Source organism: Mrakia frigida, assembly GCF_051309035.1.
Source record: "Mrakia frigida strain ATCC 22029 unplaced genomic scaffold BDY24scaffold_62, whole genome shotgun sequence".
In the NCBI taxonomy this organism is placed as follows: domain Eukaryota; kingdom Fungi; phylum Basidiomycota; class Tremellomycetes; order Cystofilobasidiales; family Mrakiaceae; genus Mrakia; species Mrakia frigida.
In genome coordinates, this window is record NW_027481219.1 from 31,225 (window position 1) to 45,569 (window position 14,345).

The following is a 14,345-nucleotide window of genomic DNA, read 5'->3' on the forward strand; positions in this document are numbered from 1 at the left end:
CACTCACCTTTGTCCAGTCGTCCCCAGCAGGACCTTCGCAGTATCTCCTCCTACTGTCCCACCACCTCCGACGACCTTCGGCTTCCTCTTCCCACCACCCAAACCGCGAGCACCCAGTCGGTTCTCTTCCTTTTCCCTAGCCTTCTCCTCAGCCTGAGTTCTTCGGAGCTCCTTCTTCTCCTCGGACGTGAGCACTGAGGAGCGAAGGCAAACGGAAGAGGAAGGTATCAGCTCGAGCTCGGGGCTCGACGCGTAGAGGACTTCGACGACCTCTTCGTCAAAGAAGTCCTAACGAAAATCGATTACTGACCTCTCTGACCATCAAGTCTATTCCCAGAAGGCTTGTCGTCGAAGGCTTTGAGGTTCCTCGTTCCAGGCTTGTGCTTCTTAGCGGTTTGAGCTCCCGAGGAAGTCGACGCGAAGGAGACGAGAGGCAGTCCGTTCTTTCGATGGTTTCGTTTCGAAGAGGTGGGTCGTTTACTGCGAGTTCAAAAATGTTGAGAGAGAGTTAAGCGATGAGCAGGAAGTCGGCGAAGGCGAAGGGAGGGAATGGACGACGAACCTCTTCTGAGCTCCACCGCACTGGAGGGAGGAAACGAATCGGACAGGTGAGCCCTTGATCGTGAGAGGTACAGTCGGACGGAATGGACGCACCAAGTACTCTCCGTAATCAGCCTTGTTCTCGTGAAGAGGGTTGCTCATCTGGAGGAACCCGTCCGAAAGTCTCGATCCTGAACTCCAGAAACCGTCTCCGAAGTAGCCTTTCGCATGTAGGGCGGCCATTTCCTGCTCGAGACCACGAAGCATCTTCTGGAATCCAGGTCCGTGGTTCATATGGTGGCAGTGTGTGAGCTCTGTGGGTATGAGGAAGGAGGGCGAAGGGAGAGGAGGGAAAAGAGAGAGGGGGGTCAGCGAACGGGTCGATTTGGTTGCGCTGACAACGAGATGATGAAGAGCGTACCGTGAAGAACGACATGGATTAGCCACTTGGCAGGGAAAAACTTTCCATTGGGACGACGAAGGACGATCTCGATCTGGTATTAAAGAACGAAAGAGAGGAGAGAAGGTCAGTCGACGCGAGACGGACAGAGGGATGTTGAGAAAAGACGAGAGACGAACAGCTTCTCCAGCGTTCCAGTTCCTTCCTCCGAAGACGGGATTCCACTCGTGCTGAAAAGGAGAGCAGAAAAAGAAAAAGAAAAAAAAATGTCAGAGTCAGCCTCTTCGTCGAGAAGAGCAGGAGATCGAAAGGACGAGCTCACCTCTTCGAAGGAAGTGGCTTGCATTCCATGGTTCTTGCAGATGACTGAACGAGGTTAAAAGGAAGGTGTCCCAGTTGGTTTGCTGGTGACTAAGAGAAGCGATCTGTGAACGGACCTTTAACTTGGGCAGCGAGAGCACGGAGAAGCTCGAGAGCGATCTGGCGTCGAGAAGCGGAGGTGGAGAAGCGTCAGCTTGGTCTCTGCGAAGGAGAGAGAGAAGATTCTACCTACATCCGAGTCTTTCTTCCCCGGTAGGGAGGTGATGAACTTGAAGTGGGGATTCTGGCAGAGGAGAAGGAGAGGAGACAGACGACGAGAGGTCAAGCTTGGGTGGGGAAGGAGGGGAGCAAGAGGGAAGGGCAGGGAGGAGACGAGCTCACTGGGTTCGATGTACGTTCGTTGATTCTAGGAAGAGGGAAAGGGATAAAGGATGGTCAGAGAGCTGCACGGAGCTACTTCTCTGGTGTATATCAAGGTAGAAGAGGGAGAGAGAGCTTGGTGGAGCTCAACCCTCCTCCTCCCTCCTTCCCACCTTCGCTTCCCCATCGATCCAAGACACCTTTTCCTTCCCAGCTTTGATTTCTCCAGCTACGAAAGTCATCCCCACCAGGTGTGAATACGTCGAGAATCAAACTTACCTAGCGAAACGAGCGTCGGCCATGTTGGACGCCTCCTCCTGAGTCGACGGTTTCCAGAGCGGAGCGAGTTCGAGCCTCAATTCCGAGCTTCCCAGCGATCCAGAGTGGGTCGTCAAGTATGAAAGAGTATTTGGGGCTGGTTGAGGTGAGACTGGGCTACTCGAGAAGTTCGATGCTGGTGGTTGAAGGTTGGAAAGGAGAGGAAGGGATCTCCCTCTGAAATGCGAGCTCACGCTGTCTTCCCCTCCTTCCTTTCGTCTCTCGTTTCCCTCCCGACCACCAGCCTCGAAATATGGCCAGTATCGCTTTCGACCCTGAAGAACTCGCAGCTCCTCTGAGAGTCGACGACAATGGACAGAGATAGGTGGACTTGAAGACTTTGTGAAGGCGACCAAGGTGACTCGTCCTCCCTCTTCTTCTCTTGCTCGTCTCTTTGTTTTCTCGGTCAAACTGCTTCCTATCTTCTGAAACAGCTCGTCGAAAGTCCCACTGGAAGATCCGCAAGGAGATCTGTTTGAGACCAGCTCGGATCTGAGCGCGTCGTCGTCCGAGTCGAGGTCGTTGCGACGTGCTCCCTCTCTTCGTTCACAAACAGCTCTCTGAGTCGATGTACCACTTTTACTAGATCCCAAACGAGTAGGAGCTATATTGAGTTCAAGAAGACTGCTTCGTGGCTAGGCAGGGAGGGAACGGACGCGTCGTCGGCTCTCGTATTCATTCCTTTTTCGTCGCGTTCCTGCGAGCCTGGTATTCTGATACATTGTCGAACCGAGTCAGCCCCCCGACATTTCTCTGACGCTTCTTCCTTGCTGCAGCAGGAACACAGGGCTCGAAGAATCGAGACAGTCGTTTGGTTCGAAACCGAGGCTCGCAGTACTTTCCGTCTCGACGCGTCGACCTCCTTTCTGCCCTTCCTTTTCCCCTCTCCTCTCTGCGTCTCGGACATTTTTTGGGCTCCATCAAAAGGATCATTCATTAACGGCTTCGGCCACCACTCCCCGTCTCTGCAAAATTTTAGAGCTCACCCGTTTCATCGGCCCAAAACTCGTCATGCCCAAAAACGCAGCGAGCGCCGACCTCAGTTTCAGCCTCACCCTTTCCTTCCCTCCCCTCCAACACCCACCCCCCAAAAAACACCTTCTCTCTCTTATCTTCTTCGGCTATGGCTTCCTCTCTCCTCCTCCCTCTCCTTCTTCTCACTTCTTCGATAACAGCAGCTCCTCAACCTCCTCTGGCACGACTCGGAGCAACCGTCAACCTCGCCCACACAGCTCACGGAAAGCGAGAGGGTTCGCTGGAGGATTGGGTCGGAAGGGAACGAAGGAAGGTGGACAGAAGGTACAAGAACGTAGAGATGGAGAAGAGGGATGTGACTGTAACGTGAGTTTTGCTTCTTTGTCGTGTGGTAGAGCTGGAAAGAAGGTTCCCAGGAAGGGGACTTGGGGAGAAGGAGAGGACAGCTTGGCAGCCCTTTTTCTCGTTGGTTCAGGACGCAGAACTTCCTCTCGTCTTGTCGAGTGGAGGGCGAAGCTTCAGAGAGGGCAGGGGAGGCGGAAAATTTGTCCTTCAGGTGCTGAGGAGCGTTTGAAGCTGCGACAGAGGCAGAGGGAAGGAGGAGGACGACGTCGAGCTTTCCCTTCCAGTCAGCTGCCTTCCCTCTCTTCTCCCTCCCTTCCCGCAAAGATTCGCCTTTTTGCGCACTATCCTTCAGCATGAGCTCTATGGGAGCTGAGATGTAGAGCGAAAATTTGGGCCAGCGACCACGCAGAGCTGTGTGGTCGGTTCGGCTTCTACTGTTCTCGCAGCCCTCCCTCCGTCCGCCCCTCGCTATGCGTCCTCAGCTTCCCGTAGCAGACCAGACGCGTTCCGTGCCCTTTCCCTCGTCGCTGACCTTCCTTTGCCCTTCTCTTCTTTTCGCTCGACAGTCTTCAGGACGAGAACATAGACGCTTCCTACTCAGCTGCTGTCACCATCGGAACGCCCACTCAGGAGTTCGACCTCATCCTCGACACGGGATCTAGTGATCTCTGGGTCGCTGGTACCGAATGCCTGATCTCTTCTTGCAACGACATAACCAAATACGATCCTACATCTTCGAGCACTTTCTCAAAGTGAGTTTTCAGCTTCCTCCTCCCCTCCCGTCGATTTCTGACGACGGCGCTCTTCTTGATCTTCCCCAGCTCGACGACTGCCTTCAAGATTTCTTATGGATCTGGCGACGCGTCTGGCTATGTCGCGACGGATAACATTGGGCTTGGAGGAAGCACCGTGACTGGCCAGACTTTCGGTTCGTTCTCTTCTACCCGTCTCTCTCCCCTTCCCTTTCTTGACCTGATTTCGACTTCCTTTCTTAGCCGTCGTCACGGAGACCGATTCTGGACTCATCAGCGCTCCTATCAGTGGACTGATGGGACTCGGATTCACCGCTCTCGCTCAAACTGAGGCTGCCCCTTGGTGGGTCAGCGTCTCCTCGAGCTGGACTCAGGATCTCTTCGCCTTCAAGCTTGCTCGGTGAGCTCTTTCTCGCTTCCCTCCTTTCGCCTCGAACCTCATCACTGATATTCTCCCTTCTTCGCTTTTACAGGTTCCGAGGAGTCACTGGAGCATCTGCGGTCGAGGAGAACGGAGGAACCGTCAACTTGTGAGCTTCGTCTCTTTCCTTTCCCCGACCCTACAGCTGCGATGAAAACTCACCAGATCCTCCTGTTTTCCTCCAGTGGTACTCTCGATACCTCTCTCTATACCGGAGATATCAACTACATCACCGTCACTCAGCAACTCTGTACGTTCTTGCCCTCTTCTTCGTCGAGACATGGACGCGTCCTGACTTCGTCTCCTTCCATTCTCAGACTGGCAAATCCCGGCTCTCGGTGTGACCGTTGACGGTACCTCTATCGATATCAACGTCACCACTAGTTCCCAATCCTCGTTCACCGGATCTTCGTCGTCTACTTTAGGCTTCCCTGAGACCGCTATCGATACCGGTTAGTTTCGTCTCCCGCGTCGTTCGTTTGTCGACCGTTGCTTCACCTTGCTGACCTCTTCTCTTCCCTCTTTGTAGGAACTACCCTCATCTCCGTTCCCACGGCCACTGCTGCTTCCATCTTTGCTGCTATCGACGGATCTGAGGCCGTAACCGCTTCCGGATACTCTGGTCAGTCGTTTCCTTTCCCTCTTCGTTGCATCTCTTGCTGATGCCCCGAGTGCCTCTTTCTCCTCTTAGGATACTACCAATACCCATGCAGCAGCACGCCATCAGTGAGTTCTCTTTTCACTCTTTTCTTGCCTCAAACACGGCGAGTCCGAAACTGATCTCGACTTCTTACTCCTCCCAGGTCGCCATCAACTTCGGTGGAATCTCCTACACCATCAGCAGCACCGACTTCAACATCGGTCGACTGACTTCCGGATCGAGCATGTGTTTGGGAGGAATCTACGGAGTGGGTTCTTCTCTTTCCTCTCTCTCCCCTCCACTCCTCGCTGACCTTGTTTTCTCCATCTCTTTTAGAACGACCTTGGAGACGCCTCGAGCATCTCTTGGATCGTCGGATCTACTTTCTTGAAGAACGTTTACAGCATCTACAAGTACTCTGGAACGACCACTGGCTCTCAAGTTGGATTCGCTGCCCTCGCCGAGTGGGTTTTCTTTCCCTTCCTCTCTTCGACACCCTCTTCTCGAGCTGATTTTTATCTTTTGTCTTCAGTGGGAGCACTGTCACGTCCGGTACTGCCGACAACTCTACCACCACTACCTCCTCTCCTGGGACCTCTGGAACTGGCTCAGGCACTACCTCTTCCTCTCCTCGATCTACTTCGGTCGCGTCGGGCCTCCTCGCTGGGTCGATGGTCTCGTTTCTCGTCCTCTTCCTCTTCTAGGCATCTCAAACGGGATACTTCTTTTTCATCTTCTGTTCTTGCATCGATCCTTTTGGTCTCGCTGGCTCGACCAAACTTATCTTAGACTCCCACGTAGTTCCTTCTCCCCCTTTGCCCTCTCGCATTCGCTCAGCAACCAATCTCCCTCTACCCCTCCACCTACGCGCACACATCCCTTTCGTTCATCGCTTATTTTGCTCTGCTCGCTTTTCTATCTGCCCTAGTTATCGTTCTCGCTCTCCATCAAAGCGCACGCACTCGCCTCAGAAGGACTCTTTTCTTAGCTGTCTCTGGCTGCGTCTGCGTTTCTTCCTTTACGACTTATGCTGTTCTTCTTTGTTATGTATCGATAAAACGATCTATGCTGCTTTGCATCTCGTTCATTTCCGGTGGAGACGACACGGGGCGACGGGGCGACGAAGAGAGCTCGAAACTCAGAACTCTCAAAGCTCGAACGATGCCTACCCTCCCGCGTCGACCACCTGCCTACAAGAAGATCGATGGGCTTTGTTAGTGAACTCTTTCCTTTCCACTTCTGCGACCGGCGTCGCTGCTCATCTGTTTCTGTCGCGTCGCGTCCCATCCAGTCGATCCTCTTTGCACAAATGCACAGGGATAACTGCGGCATTCTACGGCAGCTACTAGTTGAATAGTCGAAGCGTATATGTACCCAATCCAATCCATCAAAGAGGAACGAAGGTGTAGAACTACGGTTGAAGCGAAAGAAAGCACGCAAGTGTCAGCGGTAAGAGATCCCCAATCATTCACAAAGCAACTCACAACCTCGGTTCCTGCTCCAAATCTAGACGTGAGCGCCTGAACGTCGCCTGCAAAATGGAACAGAGGGAATTGATCAGCTACGACTCGACGGAGCCATCGCTGGTCTGAAACGAAGAGAGAATGGACGTGCCTGTGACGGTGAGAGTATCTCCGAGTTGGACCAATGAAGGCTGTACGATACCTGGATGTTGTTGGCACAGCGACAAGCCGACATAACACGTGATTCAGCGGCGCCATGAGTCGACGTGAGAAACGAACCAAGCTCACCGTTCGAGTTCTCCCAATTCGCGACGAGCTCGAAAGTACCAGGAGCGAGTGACCAAGCGGACGAGTATTGAGCCATCTGATTCAATCCGGTGACTGCATTGAACGAGTTGGTGGTTGCTGTTGGAATGAGAAGACGACTCAGAATCAAGTCGAGGTCCAGCGCGACGACGACGTGTCGGATGGCTTAGAACCAAGCACGTACCCGATGCTCCAGCGAGATATGCGTAGCTGGGAAGAGGATAACTAAACTTAGATGCTGGGGAAAACCCGAGGCATTTCGAGGGACGAGCAGCGACTCACTTGTAACTTCCAGACGTCAGATCGTTGTTCGTGTTGGCGAATCCGGCAACCAAAGCTGTAGGTTTATCGGAGGTGAGCTTGAGGATTCGACTGAAACCCACAGATGGTGTATAAACATACCGAAGTAGGGGTAGCTCGAGGAGTAAGGGCCGTTGAGAACGGTCAAAGCACCGGTCTCACACCCTGCCGGAGTCGAAGGACTGTTGGTTCGAAGAGGAGAGTCAGATCGAACGATATTTCGCAAAATGTAAGACGGTAGTCGAGTACTCACGCGAAGGAAAGCCTGAGGGCATCGTTGATGTTACTGGTGAAGGAGAAGTACTCCCCTGAGCTCCAACAAAAAAGAGACGCGTCGCCGTCGGTCAGTTTGCCTCCCGCCTGAGCCGTTGACCTCGATCTGTGGAACGGGACTGACCGTAGGGGTTGACGGCGGCTGAAATGAAGCCCAAAGGACCTCCAGCTGTGTTCCTAGCGGAGATGTATCCAGTGGAGAACGAGAGAGGAGAACAGGGGGTCGTGCTTCGTTTCGCTACAAACCGCCCAAAAAAGGAAGAGTTCAGCCTGTTAGAAGCTTCAATCCCTTCATATCCTACTGTGGTATCGCGAGAACTCACCAGCTTGAGCACGTCGCTTGTTCTTGGGCTTGAATGAGCTAGCTTCGAAAGAGGAGGTCCATCGTGGAGTCACAAATCGAGGTCGAGTTTGAAGCGAGACCTTGTTAGATAGGTCCTTGGGTACGAGGTTGGTCGGGAGAGGAGGATTGATGCTGAGGAGAGTGGTCGGAGTAGCAGAGACAGGCACGAGACTCAAAAGAGCGACGAAGAGTGAGACGGGAACGAGCATCTCGAGTCGGCGGAGGAGTCGGTTGATGGTGGTTCGTGGAGACGGAGAAACAGTTAAAACTATGGGAATAAGAACCTGTACGGGAGGTATCCTCCTCTGTTCACATACACAATTTGGCGGAGAGGAAGAAGCGGAGCGATTTGAGACAAGTTGAGACACCAAACTTGGAGCTGATTTGATCCGAAGGAGTGTCTGATCGGCTTTCGGATCAATGTTTTAGACTCCTGAATCGGGGAGGAGTCAAAGCGCGGGTTGAAGATGTCGAGACGCGACGCGCCGACTCTCCAATAACCTTCTACCAACGGATAACGGGCTCCAAGGGTCTTCAATTTGCTCACTAGCCCTCCTCAAATAATACTACTGTTTTGCCTGGGTTCGTCTCGTTTTTCGTGGGGGAACAGCGTTTTGCTCCCTCTGAGACACGCGTCGGTGTGTGTCAAGGGGCAGAAACGGAAAACCCAAGGCCGTCTCCCGCTCTCGTTCCTCTCTTGCTCGGAACCGAGGACGAGGATCCTGCCAGCCCACTATATCTTCGGACTTACCGCTTTACTGCTATGCTGCTGAACGAGCTTCCGTTGAAGGACCAAATCCGACAACTTGTGAGTTCATGAGAAGGCGACGCGACCGACCTTTGCGAAAACATGCTCTTTTGGTATCACTCTGATCTTCGTAAGCTCAAGCCCAATAGAATTCATATCTCGACGCCAGCGAAGCCAATCTATGTATTACGCGAAGCACAAAAGCAACGAAGAAAGAGCAAACAAAGCGTGGCTCCCGTTTCTTTTCCTCTGGCTCACTTCCTGTCCTAGTACCTGACCTTGCTGAGCAAATTCGGCAAACCTAGTTGTTGAGCAGGAGTCAGATTGCTCGGAACGATGGGGAAGCTGATGGAGGTCTCGACGGCCTTCAACGACGTGGGAAGAGCTAGACCCAGCAGTTCGGACGACGTAGCCTTGTGCAGCCTCAGCGGAACGGGGTTATCGAAGTCGATGCCTGGTAGGAGGATTCGTAAAGAGGGGGGAGGTTTGGGATCGGCGGAGGAGGAAGCGACGGGGTTGGGTTTGGGCCTTTGGGGTGGAGGGAGGAAAAGGGAGGAGATGGGGAGAAAGGTGAGAGTTGGTACGAGATCGCGGCAGATAAGAAGATGCTCGCCTTGAGTCGCTCCTGAAGGACCTGGTAAGAGACACGAAATTGGTCAGACTGAACGAGAGCCAAAACAAACGGAAGGAAGGAGACGTCGAGCTCACCAGCTTTGACTTCCCTCCCTCCTCAGCCATCCCCTCAGCCTTCCTCTTCCCCAAAGCAGCTCTTATCTCTTCCTCTCCAGCACCTTTGCTTCGTCTTCATTCCTGATCGAAACCTCAATGGTGACACGATGCAGCTTGCCTTTCGCTACAACGATGTCCTTCCAAAGACTGGCCTCGTCCGGGATCTCTGCACCAGCCTGAGAGAAGAAGATGCGGGAGAGATCTGCGACCGAGGAGATTTCACCGAACTTGTTGGATGTCCGGAGATATTCGTCCGTTTCCTGAGATAGAAGAGGGGGGGTAGCGGTTCGTTGGTGAGCTCGAGATGAAGCGAGGGCTGGGGGAGGACGGAGGGGAAAGCGAGCTCACCTTTCGAGATTTCTCTCTACTATCGTAGCTCCGGCCCAGTGGAACGAAGGAGTAGATGCAGATTGTGGTCGACATGATGGTTTTCGGGTTTGTTGTCGTTAGGGAAAGAAAGGGTGCGGAGAGAAGGAGGGCTGATCATCAACGGTTCGAGCTCACCTTTTTTTTTCCTTCCTTCCACCGACGGCCATGCCCTCTACTTCCTCCAACCCCAAGAGACAGAAACTCGACGTCCCGCCCTTCAGCTCTCTTCAGCAAACTTCGTCCTCCCACATCCCAATCCCACTTTCCACCGAAAACCCTTCCAGCAGCTCCCTCGTCCTCGAAGCCCTCTCCTCCCTCCCCCTCGCCACGTTTCGCCAACTCCTCTCCTCCTTCGTTCTCCCAACCATCGACGCCCTTCCCAAACCTCAAAGCGGCGAGCTCCAGAAGGCCTTCACCGCTGCTCTTGAGTTCGAAAGCTCGAAACAAGATCGTCTCGACCGACTTGCCTTCCACCAACACGCGGAGAGTTTGAAAAGAGCGTTGGCGAAGCTCGAGAAGGCAGCGAAGAGAAATCCTAGGGGAGATAGTCACCAAGTCAGTACTCAACTTCATTCGTCACTTTGAACATCTTTGCTCACCATGGTCTCTCTGGGATTCGGGAGCAGGAGACACTGGTGGAACGGCTGGCCGAAGAGATGCAACAGTGGAGTCAGGACCTCTTTCGTGTTTGTATAGAGCTTGGGAGCGAGTTGGAGCTGGGATTTAAAGCAGCATGCATTCTGGACGATACCGTTGGGGATCTGAATGCTCTTGATAGCTTGGAGTGAGTTTTTTCGGCGACAGTTCGCTCCAGTGTACCGGTCTGCGTCTCCTCGTTGGCGTCGCTTACCCTCCTTCCTTTTCTCACCTTCTCCTTCGCAGGTGTCCCTTCAGAGACGAGTACGAGAAGTTCACGGTCACGGCCTCCAACGGAGAGGTCGCTTGGTCGGCTGGGAACTTCGACCTACTCCTCGCGAAGCTGTTCCGAGAACTCGCTCTCGTCGCGTCCTCGAAAGGAGAGGAGGCCCTGGTCGTCGCTATTCTCGACCATGTGCTGAAAGATCAGTCATCGGAGCTGTACGAGATGTTCACTGGTCTCCTGCGACCTGAGGGAGGTGAGTACAACGTCGCAGAGGCCTCGATGGAATCGATCGATTGACACGACGTCTTTGCCTTTTGGTCTCATCCAGTCGATGCAGCCAAGGGCCCTCGAGGATATCAGTACGACGACGCGTGGTATCCTGCTGAGTTGAAAGGTCTGTTTCCTTCCCTCTGGCCTCTCCAAGGAGTCTGCCTTCCTTTGTTGACTTTGACGCGTCTTCCGTTTTGAACAGCTTCTCTTCCCAAACTCAAACAAGCCCTCCACTTCTCCCACCTCAGCTTCTACCAATCACATCCTGATCGCTCCCTCTACCGCCCTCTCATTGCTCACGACCCGTCTCTGGCACCAACTCTGCTCAGCATCGCCCAAACCAAACTCGCTCTCCTCCCTCCCTCCTCCCTCTCCCGTGGTCTGGTCGACCTCGCCTTCGACCTCTACTTCAAATCCAACGATCTCCCATCCGTCGTATCCCTCCTCGACACCCTCCAACATCTATCCGACGATCAGAACAAGCTTAACCTCACCACAACCAACCTCCTCACCCTCGCAAAGCACTCTCCCAACGGTCTCTCCCTCGCCACACCTCTCCTCCAGCACAACCTCAAAAAGGCTCGCCTGGACATCTGGAGCAGGATGGACGATTACCTACCAGGTCTAGATGGCGCCTTGTCCAGTCTCGAGGAGGACTGCTCCGACCTTGGGATCCCTATGGCTCGAACGGCAGGAGAGACGGAGGGAGTGACGAAGAAGCGCAGAGAGCTCGTCGCGGTGTGTTTGAGAGCAGCCGCACAGTCGGATGATTCCTCGGATGATGATGAGGAGGAGGAGCCTGGGTTCGGATGGGGACCGGAGGACTTTCGTCGGGCGGATAGTAGCAGTGGGAGCGGGACGGATTCGGATGGGCAGAGGTACAAGGAGAAGAAAAGGAGGAAGGAACCGCATCCGGAGAGGGATTTGGGCAACATTTTGGAGAGATGGGTGGACGTCTTGGCTGAGTGAGTAAATGTCTTCTTTCTCGCTGTCGGCTATTGGGATTTCTTTCCCTCGACACGGCTCGTCGCGTCGAATCGATTCCCAAACTGACGCGTCGTCCCCTCTCTTCCTCCTTTACAATCCAGATGGCCCGACGATGCATCGCGTCTCTCGATAGAAGCTCAACTGAACCCCGGAAAGTTCATCTCTCGTCCCTTCTACCAAGTCGAAGGTCTCCCTAAACTGCTCGCTCAAAAGTTCGTTCCTCCTTCCCCCACCTCTCTTTTGATCTCTCCTTCTCTCCTCGCTCACAATCCTTCCTCCTTCTCTTCACGCCTCGAACAGGATCTCGAGCTTCCGTCGAAGGGATTACATGTTCGACCCCCTCGCTCTCTCCATCATGGCGCTCTACGCCTCCAACGTCCCGAGAAGGAAAGGAGATGAGACGAGGAGCAGGAGGGTCATTTGGTAGTTCTATACCTCCACTCTCGCAGACAATCTTAGATTTCTCTTTCGAGTTCGAATAGAAAGGGGTATATAAAGGTTGTCGTAAAAGAAGAAAAGAGATCGTGTGTAAAGTACGAGCAACGCGAAGGAACGAGTCGAGCCGGAAAGAGACGCGTCGAGGTTTTGAGATCCTCAGCGTTTCATGTTCGCCATCTGCGTTTTGAACACAACAATCACGAGGAGAGGAGTCAGTACCTTGACGAGCTCCCCGCCTCTCGTATCGACGGAAGAGAGGAACGGCGGGAAAGACGGAAAACTCACCAACTCCCTTCTCAACGCGTCCTCTTGACTCTTCCTCTCCAACCCTCCAAACGACCTCACATCGTTTAGGACATCCTTCGTCTTCCCCTGCGTACACGTAAGAGCCAAGCCATATGCAAAGCAAGATCAGTAAAGCGTCTGTCGTTCGACGATCGAAACCGAACGCGACGAAGAGAGAACGTACGAAGTAAACTTCCGAGAGCAAGTTCCTCAACTTGATCTCCATATCCTCGACCATCCTTCCGAGATTAGGGATGTGGTCTCCTTGGATTTTGAGCGGGACGTTGTCGAGATCAGTCTGGAATTGAGTCGAAGGAAAGAAAAGAGGAGGGGGATCAGTTCGAAGGAAAGAAAGGCGAGAAACGAAAAACAACCCACCTGTCTCGTCAGACTTCCGGCCAGCTCGACGTTCTCCTCTCCCTCGGCCGACTTGGAAACCAGCTGAAGCATGACCGTCGAGGTGAGCTTGTAGGAAGCTGTTCGACCTCGTTCGTGAGCTTCGAAGACGTGGATCGAGTCCCACGAGCCGGAGGAGGGTGGTGGGAGGACTGGGGAGGAATGGTGAACGAGGAAGGAAAGAAGGTCAGCAAGCTGACTTTGATCGTGTGGAAGACGAGGGGCTGTGGTGGAAGGGAGGAAAGGGGAGGCGGGAGTCGAAATAGAGAGAAGGGGACGAGTCGTGTTCAATCCGACGCACCTTTCTTCAGCAGCACAACTCCAGCAAACTGATCCTTCGTGTCCTCTGGAGTCCACAGGTAGACTGAAGACACTCCTCCTTCGTAGTACCTGCAGATTGGTCGAAAGCGCGACACCTGATCAGTTCGTAGCAACGACAACGAAGCCCTGAGGGAGGAGAGAATTAAACGAGCTCACATCTCTCGGTAGGTGTCGAAAGCGTCGTTCATGAGCACCTCCAGAGATCGAAGCTGATCCGAAGGGAACTGAGCATCTTCGATGTCGGGGGTGTAGGTGTTGGACCATGGGGACCTGGGAGGAGAAGACAAGGGAGGGAGGAGGAGGTCAGTTGGGAGGGGTTGACGACGAGGAGGAGGAAGCAGCTCGAGAGAGGAGGTGAGGGAGATGAGGAGATATCGAAAATCAGGAGGTTCTTGGGGTCAAGTCGGAGGTTGTGCATACTCCCAGATGTTTTGAGGTGTGATCTACGACTGCACAGCCTTCTAGAGAAGGGACTCGAACTGAAGTGACGAGGGAAGGAAGGAGGTGCGAGCTCGACGTCCTTCCTTCTCCTCCCCTCCCTGCTCCCCTTCCCTCGAACGCAGGCAGCACCCTCCCGCCCTCGTTCCTTCAAATCACTTCTGTAGTTATAGAACACATGCTGCCACTCACCTGAAGCTATCTCCATCCCTGTTGTAATCGCAAGCGAGAAAGTCCTTTCCCTGCTCGTCATCTCTCAGGATCTTGAGAGGTTGATCCACAGAACCCAGAAGGTCGTCCGCGTAGTCGGGTAGAAGGGAGCCTGCAGGGAAAGAAAAGGCGAAAGCAAAGGAAGTATAGGTGGTGTGAGCGTAGAGGGAGAGAGCGTCGAGGGAGAGGGAGAGGGGAAGGAGATGGCGAGGCGAGGTCGAACTCACAGAGGGAAGAGAGAGTTTCAGTGATGAGCGCTGGCGGTAATCGTCGAGTGATGTCAAGCATAGAGTCCAGAGGATCGTAGTCGGTCATTGTAAAAGGAGCTTATACAGTTGAGGGTTTCTAGTAGATGGTTGTTGGGAGGGAGGACGAGGTCGAGTCGCCGCAGGTTCAAGTCGGCTTGGAAGCGGTGTCCTCTCGTCCCTCTCTCTTGCTCCCAACTACACCACCGCATTGCAACCCCATCGAAGAAACCGAAAATCTTCCTCAAGAATGGCTGTCGGAGCCCCTACGGCCAGCACCCAAGCGAAGG

At 53.7% G+C, this 14,345-nt stretch overlaps 6 protein-coding genes across 6 annotated transcripts; 3 read left to right on the forward strand and 3 right to left on the reverse strand.

Annotated features, from left to right (window-relative positions):
- Positions 1-302: 302 nt before the first annotated feature.
- BDY24DRAFT_345916 (WLM domain-containing protein) lies at positions 303-855 on the reverse strand (the record flags this gene model as incomplete). Its single annotated transcript, XM_076637617.1, has 3 exons — positions 303-480; positions 563-582; positions 655-855. Coding segments are annotated over 3 exons (399 nt in total), but the record flags the coding sequence as incomplete, so codon positions are not given.
- A 2,152-nt stretch (positions 856-3,007) lies between these two features.
- BDY24DRAFT_405107 (aspartic peptidase domain-containing protein) lies at positions 3,008-6,097 on the forward strand. The gene is made up of 12 exons (XM_076642593.1): positions 3,008-3,280; positions 3,826-4,011; positions 4,081-4,187; positions 4,255-4,411; positions 4,485-4,541; positions 4,618-4,682; positions 4,750-4,884; positions 4,962-5,054; positions 5,124-5,158; positions 5,236-5,340; positions 5,409-5,536; positions 5,605-6,097. Exons 1-12 carry the CDS (start codon positions 3,063-3,065, stop codon positions 5,774-5,776), a joined length of 1,458 nt encoding a protein of 485 aa, XP_076492055.1. The 5' UTR covers positions 3,008-3,062; the 3' UTR covers positions 5,777-6,097.
- A 285-nt stretch (positions 6,098-6,382) lies between these two features.
- Positions 6,383-8,002, reverse strand: BDY24DRAFT_437249 (uncharacterized protein). The gene is made up of 10 exons (XM_076644255.1): positions 7,738-8,002; positions 7,539-7,652; positions 7,395-7,449; positions 7,244-7,323; positions 7,124-7,178; positions 7,026-7,051; positions 6,824-6,940; positions 6,687-6,737; positions 6,557-6,603; positions 6,383-6,483 (listed from the first exon to the last, which is right to left on the reverse strand). The coding sequence occupies exons 1-10, from the start codon at positions 7,964-7,966 to the stop codon at positions 6,460-6,462; spliced, it is 798 nt and encodes a 265-aa protein (XP_076492056.1). The 5' UTR covers positions 7,967-8,002; the 3' UTR covers positions 6,383-6,459.
- A 734-nt stretch (positions 8,003-8,736) lies between these two features.
- BDY24DRAFT_259837 (uncharacterized protein) lies at positions 8,737-9,728 on the forward strand. Its single transcript, XM_076636837.1, has 3 exons — positions 8,737-9,040; positions 9,125-9,142; positions 9,217-9,728. Exons 1-3 carry the CDS (start codon positions 8,842-8,844, stop codon positions 9,501-9,503), a joined length of 504 nt encoding a protein of 167 aa, XP_076492057.1. The 5' UTR covers positions 8,737-8,841; the 3' UTR covers positions 9,504-9,728.
- BDY24DRAFT_405113 (uncharacterized protein) lies at positions 9,474-12,197 on the forward strand. Its single transcript, XM_076642594.1, has 7 exons — positions 9,474-10,158; positions 10,230-10,387; positions 10,486-10,718; positions 10,794-10,859; positions 10,938-11,700; positions 11,824-11,934; positions 12,023-12,197. The coding sequence occupies exons 1-7, from the start codon at positions 9,769-9,771 to the stop codon at positions 12,147-12,149; spliced, it is 1,848 nt and encodes a 615-aa protein (XP_076492058.1). The 5' UTR covers positions 9,474-9,768; the 3' UTR covers positions 12,150-12,197.
- Positions 12,198-14,125, reverse strand: CAP2 (F-actin-capping protein subunit beta; the record flags this gene model as incomplete). The annotated part of the gene is made up of 8 exons (XM_076642859.1): positions 12,198-12,337; positions 12,446-12,532; positions 12,630-12,743; positions 12,824-12,993; positions 13,143-13,231; positions 13,319-13,432; positions 13,793-13,922; positions 14,038-14,125. 8 exons carry the CDS (start codon positions 14,123-14,125, stop codon positions 12,317-12,319), a joined length of 813 nt encoding a protein of 270 aa, XP_076492059.1. The 3' UTR covers positions 12,198-12,316.
- Between the last annotated feature and the right edge of the window lie 220 nt (positions 14,126-14,345).

Excerpts from the sequence above, each read along its gene's own strand:
- BDY24DRAFT_405113 (XM_076642594.1), top strand. The coding sequence starts at position 9,769 with ATGCCCTCTACTTCCTCCAACCCCAAGAGACAGAAACTCGACGTCCCG. Across the intron at positions 10,719-10,793 it reads TCTCCTGCGACCTGAGGGAG|TCGATGCAGCCAAGGGCCCT; the intron begins GTGAGTACAACG and ends GGTCTCATCCAG. Across the intron at positions 11,935-12,022 it reads CCTAAACTGCTCGCTCAAAA|GATCTCGAGCTTCCGTCGAA; the intron begins GTTCGTTCCTCC and ends CGCCTCGAACAG.
- BDY24DRAFT_405107 (XM_076642593.1), top strand. The coding sequence starts at position 3,063 with ATGGCTTCCTCTCTCCTCCTCCCTCTCCTTCTTCTCACTTCTTCGATA. Across the intron at positions 4,012-4,080 it reads TCTTCGAGCACTTTCTCAAA|CTCGACGACTGCCTTCAAGA; the intron begins GTGAGTTTTCAG and ends GATCTTCCCCAG. Across the intron at positions 4,885-4,961 it reads TGAGACCGCTATCGATACCG|GAACTACCCTCATCTCCGTT; the intron begins GTTAGTTTCGTC and ends CCCTCTTTGTAG.
- BDY24DRAFT_437249 (XM_076644255.1), bottom strand. The coding sequence starts at position 7,966 with ATGCTCGTTCCCGTCTCACTCTTCGTCGCTCTTTTGAGTCTCGTGCCT. Across the intron at positions 7,450-7,538 it reads AGCCGCCGTCAACCCCTACG|GGGAGTACTTCTCCTTCACC; the intron begins GTCAGTCCCGTT and ends GTTGGAGCTCAG. Across the intron at positions 7,052-7,123 it reads CTGACGTCTGGAAGTTACAA|CTACGCATATCTCGCTGGAG; the intron begins GTGAGTCGCTGC and ends TCCTCTTCCCAG.
- BDY24DRAFT_259837 (XM_076636837.1), top strand. The coding sequence starts at position 8,842 with ATGGGGAAGCTGATGGAGGTCTCGACGGCCTTCAACGACGTGGGAAGA.